Genomic DNA, 18,202 nt, shown 5'->3' on the forward strand with positions numbered 1-18,202 from the left:
TCGTTTAAGGTCAACAATAACAATAACATCATTGTAATATAGTTTATAATTTATAGGATCATCATCCCAACAACATTCTTATCAATCATCACCAAAATCATCGCATTATATGCAACACTGACACCCGATATATAAATTAACAGCATAAAATATTAATTTAAAAAACCAAAAGTATGATCATGTTAAAGATAATATTTTTAGCTTTCCAACAGTCTAAACGGCACGTCAATCGGACTTACAGATCAAAAGATATGAATTTTTAAAGTTTTGAAAAAAATCTGCCAACACAATGATGTAACCCGTTACATCATTCATGTAACCGGTTACATCAGTTCCAGTAGTGAAAATACCCCATTTTTATTTGATGTAACCGGTTACCTCAACCATGTAACCAGTTACATCACCCAAAATTCCCAAAAAGTTACGTTTTTCATCATTTTTCACATAGGTAATCGGTTACCTCAACCATGTAACCGGTTACATCACTGAAGAAGTGTCAAAATCTGTATTTTTCTTCTGCTATGGGATTCTACCTTCAAACCCCCAAAAACCCATCTTTTACACACCAGAAAATCATTATAAGTCTTAATTCTTCAAGTTCAACGCCAGTATTATGTAATTATTCAAATACACACATCAATTCTATCCATTCTACATACATCATTCATGTCATCACAAACACATCCAATTTACCATATAGGTTCCAAAATCCCAAAAATTCCCAAAATCTAACATACATCACAATTGACACAAACAATATGCCCATTTCAATCCTATCATCTACAAACCAATAAAAGGTGGTAATCGGAAAAGTCCCCCCTTACCTTAGCCAAAAATCTTGAATCTTCCTCTTTCTCTATTCTCCTCTCCCTCTGCTCTTTTACGTGTTTCAGTCTTCTCCTCTTTTGCTTTCTAACTCCCCTTCTCCCAATTTTCTTTATTTTATGAAAATAGCATAACTGAGTAAAAGGCCCACTAATTAACACATCCCCTTTACTAATTGTCACGCTGGCCCAATTACCTTATCCTCATAATTTTCTCAATTAAATCACCAAATTCCAAAAATTCCAATTAATTCCAATTAAATAATTTAAAATCTAATTAAATTAAATAATAGAAAATATGGGGTGTTACACGCAACACCTATATCTAATTTTTGACCTTTGGGATCTTCAAAATAAGGTCTGAGTTGCGATATATCATCATCACATTATAGCTGCATATTTGGGAAAATTTCCAGCTTTTTATTTTGATTAAAAGAGGCAAGGGTTAGAAGCTAAGGCTAGAAGACTCGATCGGTAGAATTATAAGTAATCTCCAATACAAGGTAATGGTGGGGTTCTGACTCTATAATAAGATTTATGATGAATTGTATGTGGGATTGAATTTGTATAATCGCCTCTATTTGTGGTTGTATAAAACTGTTGTGGTGTGTGGTTGTTTGTGGTGGTTGTTTTTTATATTGCTGAAATTGTTCTACTGTCAATGAATTTATTGTTGAAAACCGTTCTATGTTGATGTTGGTATAGTTGTTATGTTGGTGTAATAATACATTGTTGATATTATGATGTGATTATGATTATATTATCATTATGATTATGCTGTTGATACGATGATGATGTTGTAGGCCTATGGCCAGTGTTGTAGTAACGATATAGGCTTATGCCTTTTGTGATGATGATTACCTCTAATAATGGGTAATAACAGTGATATATGCGTATGCCTCATGATGATATTTTTGTTGTGTTGTATGTGATTGTTGCATTCATTGAGTCACATCCATTGCATAATGCATGCCTGAAAATTATGGCAAACACAACGGTCTGAAAATTATGGCAAACACGATGGCCTGAAAATTATGGCAAATAAGACGGCCTGAAAATAGAAAAAATGACGATGGCCTGAATGGTAAATGTTTAAGTTGGGAGTTTTACTCTAAATGGTACTACATGCACGTGCATTTGCTATGAGTTGCATTTTGAGTTGATTAATTGTTGATGATGTTGTTGTGATGATGGATAAGTGTTGTATTAAATTGATGATTTTGTAATAATATGTTGTTGATGACTTCGTGTGAAATTATGCTAACGATTTGTTGTGACAGGTATTGTTTGAAAGATGTGTAATGGCTATTATAACTATTATTATAACTGTTGTTGCTAATTGCTATTATAGCTATTGTTATAATTGTCGCTGCTATTTATTATTATATATTTGTTGTTATAATTGTTATTTGAAAGTTGTGAAGTGGTAAATTATATGATCTAATTTCTATTATATTATTTATCACGCATCATATTATATTGTTAGATATCTCACCCCTTCTGTTGATGTTTCCCCTACTATAGGAAATGGGCAGATACTAAAGTATAATTGTGGAAGTTTGAAGTTAATTTATGAAGTTTTCATGTTGCTCTATAATAAGTCAAAAGGGTCTTGCTCTGATACGTAGCACTCGGGGGATGAGCGATTGTTGTTATGTTTAAATGTTGTTATTACCTTAAGTTGAATTATGAATTATCATGTTGATTTTGAAGTTGTTTAGCCGAATAAATATGTTAAGCAAATTGAAGTTGATGGAAAAAATGATTCAGTATTTGCATATATAAATAATAGTGACCAAAAGAAGAGAGATTCTTCCTCAGATGAAATTAGTTGCTCTTATTCAAAGTATGAAAAAGAGGAACCTGAATCAAAGGGACCTATAACGTCAATCTCCGAGTAAGTAGTTATTCTTTATTTTCCGCTGTAATTGTTGTTGCAGTAGTTAGTATTGTAGTAGGGTTCTTTTGATTCAATTTCTCTTTGTTTGTTTGTTCTTATACATGTTTTCTATTTGATTCTAGATACAAAGAATACGTGTTGGAGTACTGGGAAAAATATGAGAGTTACGTCTCCTTGAACAAGATTTTGCAGAATTACTGGTAATATAGTCTATTGATAAATTTCTTTGCTTTCCAATTCAGACGTGTATTTTGATATTTTGTCTACCATCAAACCCATCTGCAGTAACGAGTTTCAGAAACTAGCTGATGATTTAGAACATGCTAAAAGCAAGGGAGATATGGATCAATATCACCATATTGTGGAACAAATTAACGAGTCCTTTGGGCGATGCGAATTGGTATGATTTATTTGTCTTCAACCATGCCAGTAGAATGTATCCGTATACTATATTTGTGTAGCTCAAATATTGAAAAAACATATTTTGTCTATTCTTGACTTATTCTGCTATTAACTGTTTCTCAAATTGTACTCTGGCCCCATTTGTTTTATCTCATCCCAAAGTAACTGACTGATAATTGTCTAGTTTAACTTGATCAATTTTGGCCGAGTTTAAACAAATTATTCATTCAGTTTTGAGTAGAAATTGGTGTTTGGGATATTGTAGTTTCTTTTTTCCATATTGTTTTCTCGTTGTAATAAGTAACATCTATTTCTAAACATGTGGCCATAATGTGAATTGCAGAGACACAGGAGACTGAAGAAAATATTTGTTGTGCTTCATGAAGAATTGGCGATAAATATTTAAATGTTTTCGAACATTGGTTTGGATTTTTTTATGTTAAATTATGAACTTTTTTTCTTCATTGTTGTTCAAGTTTGTATGTGCTCATTACGCTTCTTTTCCCACTTCATGCATGATATTAAACAAAAGACGTCAAAGATGCGTGTCCCATTGTTAATACAATCAATGTCAGGCTGATATGGTTTGGAGTTTCCAGTAGCATTGTTAATACAATCAATGTCAGGCTGATATGGTTTGGAATTTCCAGTAGCAATTACGCGTGTTCAAATACACACTGATATAAATTAAAACCGTAAACCAATTTGAAAGAAGTCTGGTTAACAAACTATTAACATTGTCATCCCCCATCTTTGGAATAACATCTTCCAAACCGTTATACAGTGTATTATTGTCCTCTTCAAAGATACCTCTGAAGTGATCCACAAATAGATCCAACATGATTTTTTGGGTCAGAAATAATGTTGGAGTTTTCTCTGAGTGAGATATTTGATGTACAATGCCTGATTTTAGCTACCCTGTAAAAATATCTAGTGTTCCTATCACCATCTTTGTGCCAATTCATCCGAGCCTTCTCCCTCAAATATAGTTCTTCATAATTAAGGGCATTGCTTAAGTTAATCTGGGCCTTCTTTTCTTGATCCTTCAGAGATTCATTATAGGCAATCAATTGAATTTGATTCAGAATATAATCCATGAAGGCTGAAGCATTAGTAACGTGATTATGAACATTCCCTTGTCAAAGATAGTTTGATTCCACTCCTTCAATAATCTCTTGAGCTCCTTTATAGATTCTCAGTCAAAACAAACATGAGACATCTATTAATCTATTGTTTGTTGTAAATAATATTTATTGTTTTACTTTAAGGATTTAATTAGTATGCATGAATAGTTTAAAGATATTTTATAATGTCGATTAATCATAATTGTGACATTTTAAATTGTGTTTGACTTTGTAACTTTTCTTTTACTACTTTTAAAGTAATAATTATGAATGATTGTGACGAGTCTTTAATGTAAAACTATTAAAAACGACAATGTATAACAAGTAGTCTTTTAATTTATTCAATTTTTAAATATAAATGATCATTTTTATTTTGTAATATTAATTTTTACTATACTTTATGTTATATTTTACTTTATAATAATAATTTTATTATGTTTTTATATTTGGATTTTTAAAAATCAATTTAATTTAAACTACCCTAATTTTTTTTAAAGCTAAATAAGACAATATTATAAAAAAAATAAAGAAGAAAGGTGAGGCTAAACTTAACCTATATCAATAGATATCGAAAAAAAAGAAGTCAAATAATGATAATATTAGGCGGAAATGAAAGAACTAAGAAAATCTATACAAAGATGATTCAAAATTTCAAAGCGGTCTCTCAAAATTCATCTCTAATAAAGAATGGAAGGATATTTAACCACATAAATGCAATTATGTTATGTCTCTGATTTGTGAATTTCCCTCCTTATCTTAATATGTGAATAAGTTAAATTTATCATATATTCTAAGTTTCTATGGTATTAATTCCTCATTTTTTAAGAGCTTGAATTGCATTTTTTGGGAGTCACTTTGTACGAACATTACTCCAACATTTGAGAGTACCAACCATAATAGTTGCAAGTCCAATTTGTAAAATTGAAACATTTCTCAACTTTACTACCCGGCGAGCTCTGGCTCGAAAACAACAAGCAAGGGATTAAGCTGCGAGAAAGCATAAACTCCTAACTCTAACTTCACTCCTCTCCAACCAGTCGAGTGGTAGATTTTTATGGAGCCTCGCTCAAAGATAGAGGAAGAGTATGCGTGTTGAAGCGGTAAAGCGGCAAGCAACAAAAGTTTTGGAAATATTTATCCGGGAAATTATCGTCTCCACAGGGACTAGGGCATTGAACTGCGGCTCGACGAATTCTTAGTTCTTGAGTTTGGGTTAAAATGGGTTTAGACGGTAAATGCGGAAATTTAACTTATGAACACAAAATAATTTCATTAGTCGTGCAATAGAGACTCTCGAGATTTGAAACTCATATACCCGTTAAAAACTTAAACTTACTACTCAGTTGAAATCAACCTAAACTACTAATCAACATCATCACGTATCGCTCACATAGAGGTTATGTCTAACGCAAAGTGAGACAACAACCGTATTACTCGCGTCGACGATCTCTCAGTATAACACGAGCAACACGGAAGCATTAAGAACCGACACTAAAGTGAATACTAAGTTCTAATCTATATCTAGAGTTAAAACCCAATAAATGTTCTTCCTAAACCCGAATTTGAATCATCCATCTCTGCAACAATCCAAACCCACATAGAGAAAGCAATCACTAATGAAGATTTATAATGAAAGCATTAAACAACACCAAGAGCAATAAATATACATATAAACAAAGAATACTTACAACAAAACCCCAACATAAATGGTTACAAAGAGAAGAGGAAGAGAATAAAACCCAATTTATCGCGGTGTCAAACACGATCCACTAAGCTCCCGACTCTGAATCATCCATGAGCAAGCCATAAATGTTGTTTTCTAAGCTCTAATGTACAAAAAATGAAGGTGATGACTTTGGGAACAAATACCCCAAAACCATAACCTAAAAAACGTGGTTTCCCCCTATTTATGCAATTTTAGATCTGGTGTAGCTCGCGTCGTGCGCAGGAGGGCGCGTCGCACGCTGACTGTTGTCTTGAAAAAATTAGCTTTAGTGTTTTGGCCATAACTTGAGAATCGTAACTCCGATTTGTGCTCGGTTCGAAGCGTTGGAAAGATTATTCAATTTCCTATCTAACAATAACAAAATATAAACCAAATTGATGAATTATTATTCTTTTATTTTGAGCTTTATTCGTTGACGAGTTGGTTCTGTTGCTCAAAATCGCGCGTTTGAAGCGTGTCTTCGACACTTTATTGCTCATGCTCAAAATACGCCTCAATACCTACAAAATAAATAGAAAACTATCAAATGGTACATAAATGAATCAAAACATGAGTATAAATAAACTAAACATATTTACACACAAAACGTGGGATTATTCAACAAAATTTACACAAAAACACGATAAGTGCCACAAAACTATATATACAAAAGCACTTCAAATTGGCACTTATCAACGCGCGTTAGCGCGCTACGGCTTACGCAATTGATCGGATCAAATAGCAACTTCTATTAGTGCCGGACCTTGAGTCGAATTGTTAACAATTAGCTCCCCTTGTTATCTCTTGTGATTTTCTCTCTGATCGACCTTTGTCATTTCAATGATACATCCATGTTCGACTTTGTCCACACTGCTATAAACTTCTTATTTAAGGTATTTTATATTTAATCAATATATCAAATAGTTTGAGAACTATTTCTAAAACATGAAATCATGTTAAGGCTCACATTAGATTGGTCTTAAATGACTTATCATGATACTCGATTTCAGAGAGACTTTTAAATTCCAAATTGCATACATCTTAAAGATTAATATGCATTTTTGATTCCTTTTAAAAAGACGAGTATCTAGTTTCAATTATGTTTGGTGAATGAAATTGGAAAATGGTTGAAACTCACTTACTCAAATCTATTTATTGTTTAATTGTGAAGTTTCAAACTTCAACAAATAAAAGTAATAATAATCCTAATTGGAAAAAAATTATTTTATAATTATATTATTTCTTCAAATAATGATACTATTAATCTTATCCTTTATTTGAATAGATTTGAGATTAGAAAGGACATGCTCAAATCTGTTCGATTCTCTAGGAACTCGCCCATGGATCTCTGCTTAAGAATGTTGTAAAAGCCCATCGTCGAATGACAAATGATGATCATTTTTCTCGACGTCAAACTCAATCCAGAACGATTACGCATATGCTTCGAGACTATGAGGACATATATGCATATTGAAATCAATTTATCATGCAGCATAAATGGATATGTTTTTTAGTCTCTGCACACATGTACAAATGAGAAGGAATATTACCTCAAACAATATTGGAGCTATCACTACCAATTGATGTACTTTTTTGAGAGTTTCGCTCTAAACTCTCTAAAAGAATCCCAACAATCTGATTTTTTTTTTTAGAGAAAGAATTTGCTGCTCAAATTACGTCAAAAGCGATCAACATGCCTTATCAAATTGAGAAAGATATTAATTTTCTTTTCCCTTCATGATATAAGAGTATTATTGGAATGAATATTAATTGAAAAAAAACTTCATTGAGATTTATGAAAATTAACACCAATATCTCTTAAATTCATGTCAATTTACTTGTGGCAATATCATTCACATTCATCATGCTCGTTTTACTAAAATGAATATTAATCAGAAAAACCTCCATTGAGGTTTAGGAAGACTAGCACCATTGTCTCTTATATTCATCACCAGTTTACTTATGGTGATATCATTCACAATCATCACAGTCGATTTATTAAAACGTCTTTTAAGAAAGTTTGGAACATAAAATATTCTTTTTGCAAAGCTACATGACATTCTTTTTAATATCCAAATGACTAGAGAGATACATCTAACTTATGTAATGGTTGAAATTGATTCTAATCACATAGTTAATATAATCATGAATTGGTACACTCTTATCTTCAATCTCCAACTTATTTTCAACTATTTTCAACAAAATCACTCATTTCATCCACCATCTATACTTAACTATTCACAGATTTGGTGTGGCAAAAGGCAAACCAGCCGTGGCGATGGAACAGGAGGATATTTGCTGCAGCGATACATAGATCATTCAGATTGATGCCGGCGTTTTTGTGGATGGTACTGTGGCTTTTGGCTGTGTGTTTAGGAGGCTTCAACAGAGTATTCCTCTCGCGGCTTGCAGCAGATAAATGATCACGGTGGAACCAACGGTTGCGGAGATTTTGGCTATCCGATGGGGTCTTAGGCTGACAAGGGATTTGAAGGTTGAGAAGGTTTTGGTTCAGTCAGACGTGCTGTTGGTGGTGGACTGCATTAATGGCATCCAAAAGTTTGCGATGATTGAACCTATTGCGGCAGACTGCCGTGAGCTGCTTAAAAGTTTTAGTGTATCTTCTATTATGTTTATTAGCAGAAATTGTAATATTGATGCCCACAACTTAGTAAATTGGGGAAAACAGCTTGGGTCAAGAAATGGTTAGGGGGTGTTCGTGTTGAAGACCCTGTAATGTCTGTAATGCTTTCTTCTCTTTAATGAAATTTGGTTCACATAAAAAAACTATTCAAGAAATTACATAGATCATTGACTATATGTAAATCACATACACTTCAAAATCAGTTCTTAATAAGAATTCTTTTTAGTCATGTCAAAACTCTTGATTTCAATAAAATATAAAATATAATGTAAAAAACATACAATACAAATCTAAAAAAATAAATAAAAGTTAGAGTGATACCATTACAAGATCTCTGTGACTTATAAAAAAACAGTTTAAATATAATTATTACGGCAAATATACCAATACAAATAAGAAAAACCAAAGAGTAAAATTACATTATAAACCTAAAATACATAGAAAAGATTTATAAAATGATTTAAACCTAAAAAAAAAATACATAAAATAGATAATAGGTTTCAATTTCATCATCATCCGGTCGTAGTCGGAGGACAAGTCAATTCCACCACCATGTACGGCGGACCCTCCTCCAAAATGGGCCGCGCCGGCCCCAAACGCCTCAGTTCGTCCTTCCCCCCTCCGCCGCCTCACCGTCCGCCTTCCTCCTCCAGCTCCCGTCTCTCCCTCGGTGGCTCTGCCCGGAAAACCCCGCCGGCGGTGGAGGAGACTTTCAGCCTTGTATCCGGCAGCAATCCACCTGCTTTCTCTATGATCATAAGGCTGGCGCCGGACCTTATCGAAGAGATCAAGCGCGTGGAAGCACAAGGTGGCACTGCCAGTATGAAATATGACCCTAATCCGAATAATCCCAATGGAAATGTATGGTTCTCGTTCTTGCTATTTTCCCATACTTTCGGTTATTTTAGTTTTGAATTGTTTAATGGTTTTTAGTTTTTAGTTTTATCTGATTGTTGTAGTTGCATTTTGAAGTATTAATTTGTGTAATCAAATGCTAATTTGTTATTTTCATAGTTTGGGTTGTGGAATTAGACTTTATTTGGGTTAGTTTTTGCCAAATGTGAGTATGAATCAACTTGATTATGCAAAACTGATTAGTTTATAAACTAGTTTGCACTGAAGTCATTCATGTTTGAATTATTTTAGTTGCTTTTATTCATAGGTCACGGGTTGGGGTTGTGGAGTTAGGCTGATTCGTAGGTTTTCTAGTCGTGGAATTAGACTTTATTTGGTTGAATTTTGCCGAATGTGATTCTGAATCAACTTGGTTTGTATAATTGATTTGTTAAAGAGCTAGTTTGAAGTGAAGTGATTGTGTTTTAATTTTTTTTTCCGTCGAAAACTTGGAGTAAATTTTTTAGCCTAATGTTAATTGTTAATTGCAAAAATAATTTTTAATCTATTGTAGTCGAATTAAGGTTCAGTGGCAAAACAATTTTGATTGAAATCGAGAAGGTGCATTGTAGAATACCCGAATTCGAAAAAGAGATAAGGCCTAAAAATAGTTTATAAAGAGTGACACTCCTCACCTTACTGCCCACTTTTGTAAAGATGAGTCACGTCTAATATAGCAAACCTAATATAATGTGTTACCTAAATTAGTCTTGATAAGAAAAAAACCCGTGTTTGACGCTTCATATTCTGTATCCAAACATGTAAATGCGTGACAAGTTGCTTATGATGTGCTCAAAAATGGGTTCGGCCCATCTCTTTATCGCACGTGGCGGGAGGTTGGTGGCACCAAAAGAGGAGTAGTGTTAATATTCACCACACGTGCATATTATGCGTTACAATCAGCGGTGGATATGTGGCCAAATACATGGTTTACAGTAAATCCGAATCTAGATTGAAATATTTGTTTAGTATTTTATTAATAATAATAAGAAAATAAGCTAGTCATTGAATGATGTACCTAATTTGATAGTTTTCCATATGATATGAACTTTTTGTTTGAGATTAATATAAATATACCATTGCATAGTAGTTCCTATCTACTGTCTTTCGTTTTGGCGTGTTTGCCTTTGTGTATGAAATTGTTTATATGTAGTTTGATAGGCCCGTGGTTTTTTCTTCGTACCAGATTATCGACGTTGGTGGGAAGGAGTTCAGATTTACATGGTCGAAGGACGGTGATCTATGTGATATTTATGAACAGCGCCAAAGTGGTGTAGATGGAAATGGTTTGCTTGTTGAATCTGGGTGTGCCTGGCGCAAAGTGAATGTACAGCGTATCTTGGACGAATCAACAAAAAATCACGTCAAAATGCGGTCAGAGGAAGCCGAACGCAAGCTCAAGTCACGCAAGTATTGTCACGCACTCCTTACTTATTGTCACTCACTTAATCTTTTGCACTATGCCCTTTGTAAACCTTGTTTTCACCTTGTGGATTTCTCAGTCTCTCTTTCCTTTTTATTGTTAATTTATCACGGCTTGAATTTGGCATGTTTTAATGAGAAAATAGACATGATATATTTGGTGATAATTATCTTATAATATTTTTTAGATGGTAACTAGTGAAATTCCGTCAAAGTATTGCACTCGTATTCAATTATTATTATTTTTTTTAGGGTTTTTGCAATAGAAAACAATCAATATACACACAATCATGTAAAAGTGTCAATCAACTGCTAGGGCAATAACTTTGAAGCTTAGTTTTTTAGTCTTGATGGTAATGTTGAAATGCCACTCTTTGCTATCATCACAAAGGATTTCTATTTTGTTCAAAACTTTGCCGCCCATATTTTGGTTATTTAATAAAAAGTATCATGTGTTAGATTACTTGTACTTAGGTTGGTGGATTCATGTTGATTGAGAAGAATTATGAATTTCTTTAAACAGACCCCCGTCAAAAATATTTATGCTAGGCGAAATAGCAGCAACCGTTGTCGGGGGATATGACCGGTGTCAGTTTCTGTTTTTGACAACCAAGCAGTTGGCAGCTGTCCTCGTGCTTAGTTAGTTGTATCTTCTGAATGAATTGATTAGTGGTGGGAGCTCAAATAGAATCAGGAAAAGGGATGGAAATGGCAGAATATAAATAATAGGACTAGAAATTCTTGGGTGTAGACTGATTTTGGGTGTGGAGTTAGTGGAAGGGCTTGGATTCTCGAATCCTTGGAGTTTAGAGAAGATTTGTCCTTGACATTTTTGCTGTAACATTTCCTATTGGTTCTGCAATCTTCTTGATTCAGAGTTCAGACTGAAGGATAGGAGTAACCATCAGTATTAATTTCCTTTGGCGGTACCTGTTTCTCTGCTCTACTGTACCGTACTATCAATTTGCTACTATGTAATGTTACAATATACAATACCAATAATGCACAATTAACACTTCAATTTTTGAAAAGCAAATGAACTATTGATGAGATTGTGATCTTCCATTTGGCCGGAAAAAGACTTGGTTCAGAACTGTTCTATTTCTAGGGTTAAAAGTCAAAATCGGCTGCTTAGTTTTTACAGAACCCACTGATTATTATTTTTCTTTCTGATATTACTTTCCATAGTGACAATAGTCCAATTAATCATTTATTATGTTCTCATGATAGAGCCATTGTCCTGGAGCCTGGAAACCTGTCTGCGCAGAGCAATGTAAAGGCGATGGTAGCTGTTGAGGGTAATTTTCCTGAGTTTTAAAATTTATAATTTCCGGTTGCTATTTTATTGTGTCATTGGGCCAAGAAACTTGAAAAAAATTCTTGATGGTGTTGGGTATTGTTATCTTCTTATCACCATTCTCACTATTTTGTTCTGCCATAGACTTGTACTTTATGTTTATTTGGTTTAACGATTTTTATGTTTGAACTATCTAATTAAATAGCCCCGTGATTCCTTTGTCTAGCTACAACATGGAAAAATTTCAATAAAAAGAGAGATGCTGCTCTTAAGAAAAGGAAAGTGGAAACTCTTCAAGGTATTAACATTTACATCTTTTCAACACATTTTAAATCAATAGTAAGATGACATTACATAGAAGTATTGAAAGCTATTAAGAAATGTGGTTGGGTCTAACTCATCCCTATAAAACCGGTTTGTTCAGGCCATATATTGTATGATGTGAAACTCTTAACACACCCCCTCACGCCTAAGACTGAACATTTGAAGTGTGGAAATAAATGGTGGGTGACCCGAGAGCGGAAACCTGAAAGTAGGTGGTCCACCGGATCTTAAACCAGGCTCTGATACAAACGTGGTTTAGGCCTAATTCATCCATACAAAACCGACTTGTTCGGTAATGGAAACGTGATAGTAGGCGATCCACATATCTTAAACGAGACTCTGATACCATGTTAAAAAATGTGATTTAGGCCTAACTCAAAATTGACTTACCCGATAGCGGAAACCTAATAGCAGGTGGCCTACCGGCTTTACCTGACTCTGATACCATGTTAAAAAATGTGGTTTAGGCCTAAACTGCGCATAAGCTCATATAGTTTATATAAGATACTTGAAGAAGATGAATAATTCTTCTTCTAAAATTCAGAGAGGCTAAACTGAGTATTGTGTTTCTGTAGAAATGCATTCATGATTATTACAATAGCTTTCCTAAAGCTATATATAGGGAGCTGTAACTGACTCAGCACAGTTGGTTACAGAGTTAGTTATCCTGTTTAGCTAATACAAAGTACTGTCTAAATAACTAACTCTGTTTATTCTAATAGTTTATATGAAATGTTGTAACTGACTCAGCACAGTTGGTTACAGAGTTAGTTATCCTGTTTAGCTAATACAAAGTACTGTCTAAATAACTATAACTCTGTTTATTCTAATAGTTTATATGAAATGTCTGGAACTTTTTTATAGTTGGAGGTCCCCCAAAAACCTCCAATAGATCTGGATTGATGTCAACAAATACTACTGCCAAGGGAAAACGTTCTTCTCCTCTTCCATCGTCACCTGATCACTTTGCTCCTTCTTCCTCTCCACGGGGAGCTGTAAATATCTCTAAAATTATTGATGATCCTGTGCCATCACAAATGACAGACAAGCAAGATACCAATGCTGTCTTTGAGAAAGAAGTCCCTACCAGGACAAGCAATGCTATTAGGGCCAAACCAGGAGGCAAAGGGAATAATGGATCCAACCCAATAGATTTGCAGAGCATGTTAATTTCTCTCCTAAAGGATAAACCTAACGGAATGACTTTTAAGGTGCTGTAGAAAATCAAATATGTAGTTATTCTTACTTCTTAGGCCTGTACTCAACGCTGTGATTAACCAAATTTCATCTAATTGCTTTCTTATTTTGATTATAGGCCTTGGAGAAAGCAGTCAGTGACACACTTCCAAGTTCCTTAAAGGATCTTGAACCAATTCTGAAAAAAGTAAGTGGTTGGAATCTTGAGGATATTGTTTTATGATACACATGTGATCTTATTTCTCATTTGATCTTGAACTTCAGATTGCAAAATACCAGTCCCCTGGACGATATATTTTAAAGCCAGCGGTGGATCCGGAAAGCTTCAAGAAACCTCCGACTGAAAGGGGAAGGTACCTGTTATTTTCACAATGTTATCATTGGATACCAGTACTGCATGTGTTTCTTTTTTGGGCCTGTAATTTATTTAAGGTGTACTTTCGTAGTTTGATTGTGTACATGTATGTCCTTTTTGAGCTATTTTAGAATCTTCTTTAGTTTGTTGCAATGCTTATAAGTTTTTAGTGGATTATAATACAAGCTTGACGAGTTGTATAATAAATAGTCTAATAGCTACCAGGCTTTGTATCTTTTGCATCAGTTTCTTAAAAATCAAATCTAATACTGCATTATCTCTTCCTCTCATTCTCTTTAAATTTTATGTTTGTACAGTTCGCCTGTAGAAAATCAGAACCAAACACCTGCCCATGAAGAGTTTCATAATCAGATATCAGCTCCACAGGGAGGTTTCGAAGAGAAAGTTCCAAATGATGATTTGGAGGAAACAATACAAGTAAAATCCAAAGTGGGAGAGGAATCAAACATATTGGAAAAAATTGATATGCAACATGCTTCACCTGATTTATTTGGTGACAAAAAAGGTTCTGATTATAGTGAAGGGAGGGCAGGCAGCTCCAGTGCTAGTGGAAGTGACAGTGACAGTGAGAGTAACAGTAGTGACAGTGGAAGCGACAGCAGGAGCAGAAGTAAGAGTCCTGCCGGATCAGGGAGTGGGAGTAGCAGTGACAGTGAAAGTGACGTGTCTTCCAGCAGCAAGGAGGGATTGGAGGGTTCTGATGAGGATGTAGATATTTTGAGTGATGATGAAAAAGAGCCAAAGCTCAAAGTGGAAACCTACGATCAAAAGATTTCCTTACCCATTCCAGAAAAATCTCCTGATGGAAGATCTATGCAGAATGAGTTTGATGAGAAGGAAGATGGTAATGAATTTGATGCAGTTGATATTGAAAAAGATTCGCCAGAGGAACAGAGAGCTCAAATGGGGTTAACTACAGATAGTATTTCTGATAGAGTTGGCAAATATGCAGAAGAGGCAGAGCCTTTTTCACCTGATTATCAACAGCTACAGGAGCGCAAAAATTATATAGGGAGTTTATTTGATGAAAGGGAAAGTGAAGTCAAAGATAGCTCTAGGAACGAACATTCTGACAGCTCTGATAAGCTATCTAAAGATACACATAAGAGGGGTTCTGAATTGAAGAACATCGATGAGAAGTTCGAAGGTACAAAGAATTTGAAAGCAAGAAACTCGACTCGTGAGTCATATTCTCCGGGTGCAGATGTGCAAAAATTTGGAAACTCAAGAAATTTTTCTCCTTTTGAATTTACCGAAGACACTGGTAAAGGTCCTAATATACAAATGGGGAATAGAGCTGACAGACAAGGAAACACCAATCTTGGTTTCCAGAAAGGATACAATCGAGCATTGCCTGGAAATTCTAATTCAGATTTACCACAGACAGGTCAAAGGTCCTTTGACCAAAGCCCTCTAGGAAACCCTTCCTATCCATTGGAAAAATCAGACAAACTCGGTGGAAGCACAAGGCACAACAGAAAACACTCAGGAAAGGACTCCCGTGCACGTGAAGCTTCTCATGTGCAGGAAAATATATCTCATAGAGATGCTCAAAAGGAAGATATTTATGCCTCTGGGAAAAAAGTCCCCAGGAGTTCCTGGGATGATAATAATGGAAGTAAGCAGTCACAATTACCCATGGATTCTAATTACCAAAAACAAAGTGAAATGGTTGGTAAGTTAAAGGAAGGCCGACAAGGTACACAGTCATATTTGGGAACCTCACCTAAGGATAACTACAGAACTGGTTTTAATAAGTCCCCTGCTGTTAATGGGCGAGGTATCTCGCTTCAGAGAGAGCATTCAGACTTGGAGTTGGGAGAACTTCGCGAGTCCACTCCTGATGAAACCATCGTTGCAAAGGAATTTGAGCGAAGAGGTTCGTTTAAACATATGGAAAACAGATCAAACACTCTAGAGGACCTGAATTCAAATATGACTAAAGTAAAACCTTCATTGAAAACAACATTAGATTCTGGAAAGCCATCCTCGGCGTTCATAAATTCCGGTTTTCCTAGCAATTTGGAAAACACAAACAAAAAAAATGTAGATTATCATTTTGAAGATTCAACAAAGTCTCATTCTAGAGTTATGCAAACTCATTCGCAACATTTGAAAGCAGATAATGCAGACATTGGATCTCAGAACAAACCATCAGATATGAGTACCAAGTCTAGAAATAATGAGTCCGGCATAAACCATGATATTGATTTGGACGGTCGCAGTGAAAGCAATAGAAGAGCGTCTGCAAATGGATCAAAGCAAGAGACAAAACGTGGAGTGGTTTCCTACCCTGCGAAAGAGAGTAAAAGACAAACACCTAATTCATTTGAAGAGGTGGCTGATGGAAGAAAGGATCCAATATTTGCAGATAGAAATAATAGTGACCAAAAGAAGAGAGAATCTTCCTCTGATGAAAATAGTTGCTCTTATTCAAAGTATGACAAGGAGGAACCTGAATTAAAGGGAGCTATAACAACATTCTCCCAGTAAGCATCTACTCTTTATTTTCTTTTGTAGTAGTTAGTGTGACGTTATGCTAGGGTTCTGTTGCCTTTATTGCTTTTTTGTTTGTTTGTTCTGATACATGTTTTCTATCCAATGCTAGATACAAAGAATATGTGCAGGAATACCAAGATAAATACGAAAGTTACCTCTCTTTGAACAAGATTTTGGAGGATTACAAGTAAATAGTCTAATGATTAAAATTCTGTGCTTTTCAGTTCATGTGTGTATTTTAATTACTTGTCTGATATTTTGTCTAACATCTTATCCATTTGCAGGATTGAGTTTCAGAAATTTGGCGATGATTTAGAATACGCTAAAAGCAGGGGAGATATGGATGGATACGACAACATTGCAGAACAGATTAAGGAATCCTATAGGCGATGCGGATCGGTATGTTTTATTTGTTTTCACCTATGCATATAGACTAAATACTGCATCATGTAGTATTCACGTTTGCTATATTTGATTAGAGCTCAAATATTGAAAAGTTATATTTTGGATATTCTTGTGCTACCTAATTCCTAATCGTAATCTTCTCATTATATTAAGTACGGTATCTATTTTCTAAACCTTGATATAATGTGAATTACAGAGACACAAGAGACTGAAGAGAATATTTATTGTGCTTCATGAAGAATTGGCGGTAATTATTTATATATTTTCGGATCTTGATCTGGATTTTTTAAATTAAATTATGAAACTTTTTTCTTCATAGTTGTTATGTGCTTATGACACTTCTTTTTCCTCTTCTTGCAGAATATTAAACAAAGGATCCAAGACTTTGCTGAGTCATATAGAGACTGAGAATTCAAGAATACTATTTACATAAAATTGGAACCTGTTTATCAAAGTGTTGGAACTTTTGGGGTAATACATGAAGTACATGTGTTAGATGGATTTTTGTGCAGATTGCATGTGGTTTAGTTTTTAGTACAAATTTTGGTAGAGCCGTATACTTGTACATAAATAAAATTTATTTACTTTTATGCATAGGTATGTCATTTTGTTGGCCTAGCCTGCAATTTTTGCACATCTGGATAAATGTTGTATTGTACTGTTTTTCTTGTCAAACAAATTGAGGTTTCTTCAGCCTCCACATTATGGAGAAATGTGAGACAATTTGAGACTGATTCTCAAGTCCTTAGAAAAGGGCAAGCTTCATTGAACTATGTTTGATCATTAATTTATTATGTGTTTAACCCTTAACTTATTATCAAACTTTGGAAGGGTTTAGGTATTTTGATGAATAGAGAAAGAGTTTTAGGACATATAGATTAATTATAGAATAATATGTGCACAAATAGTGCTGAAAAGTAAATAGAGCTTGATTTAAAATTTATTAAAAAGTATCTTATTTGAATATATCAAATAATATATTTGACCTAAAATAAAAGAGTAGGATTATACTTTAACTATAACTCGATTGTCTTTAAGGTGGATCAAACTTAATTTTTTGATTGAATGTAATTCTCTACCTATTTTTTCAAGCAATTTGAGCATATAACATCTGTAATTTTTGCACTAGTCATTTTTAGTTGAGATATTTGTCTTTTTACAAAAATATTACTTTTTTTTGTCCTTCTAT

The 18,202-nt window shown here is 34.3% G+C and overlaps 1 protein-coding gene across 2 annotated transcripts; it reads left to right on the forward strand.

Moving 5' to 3' along the window:
* The first annotated feature begins 9,051 nt into the window (after window positions 1–9,051).
* Window positions 9,052–17,899, forward strand: LOC131616291 (uncharacterized). Of its 2 annotated transcripts, none has more exons than XM_058887581.1 (12): window positions 9,052–9,460; window positions 10,680–10,903; window positions 12,146–12,213; window positions 12,439–12,510; window positions 13,581–13,747; window positions 13,852–13,920; window positions 13,998–14,086; window positions 14,406–16,598; window positions 16,718–16,795; window positions 16,893–17,007; window positions 17,210–17,260; window positions 17,374–17,899. In XM_058887581.1, the coding sequence occupies exons 1-12, from the start codon at window positions 9,152–9,154 to the stop codon at window positions 17,419–17,421; spliced, it is 3,483 nt and encodes a 1,160-aa protein (XP_058743564.1). In that variant the 5' UTR covers window positions 9,052–9,151; the 3' UTR covers window positions 17,422–17,899. The 2 variants fall into 2 exon arrangements, with proteins under 2 accessions (XP_058743564.1, XP_058743563.1); XM_058887580.1 differs by having other exon boundaries at window positions 9,053–9,460; window positions 13,401–13,747; window positions 17,374–17,898.
* The last annotated feature ends 303 nt before the right edge of the window (window positions 17,900–18,202 follow it).

Source organism: Vicia villosa, linkage group LG7, assembly GCF_029867415.1.
Source record: "Vicia villosa cultivar HV-30 ecotype Madison, WI linkage group LG7, Vvil1.0, whole genome shotgun sequence".
Taxonomy (NCBI): domain Eukaryota; kingdom Viridiplantae; phylum Streptophyta; class Magnoliopsida; order Fabales; family Fabaceae; genus Vicia; species Vicia villosa.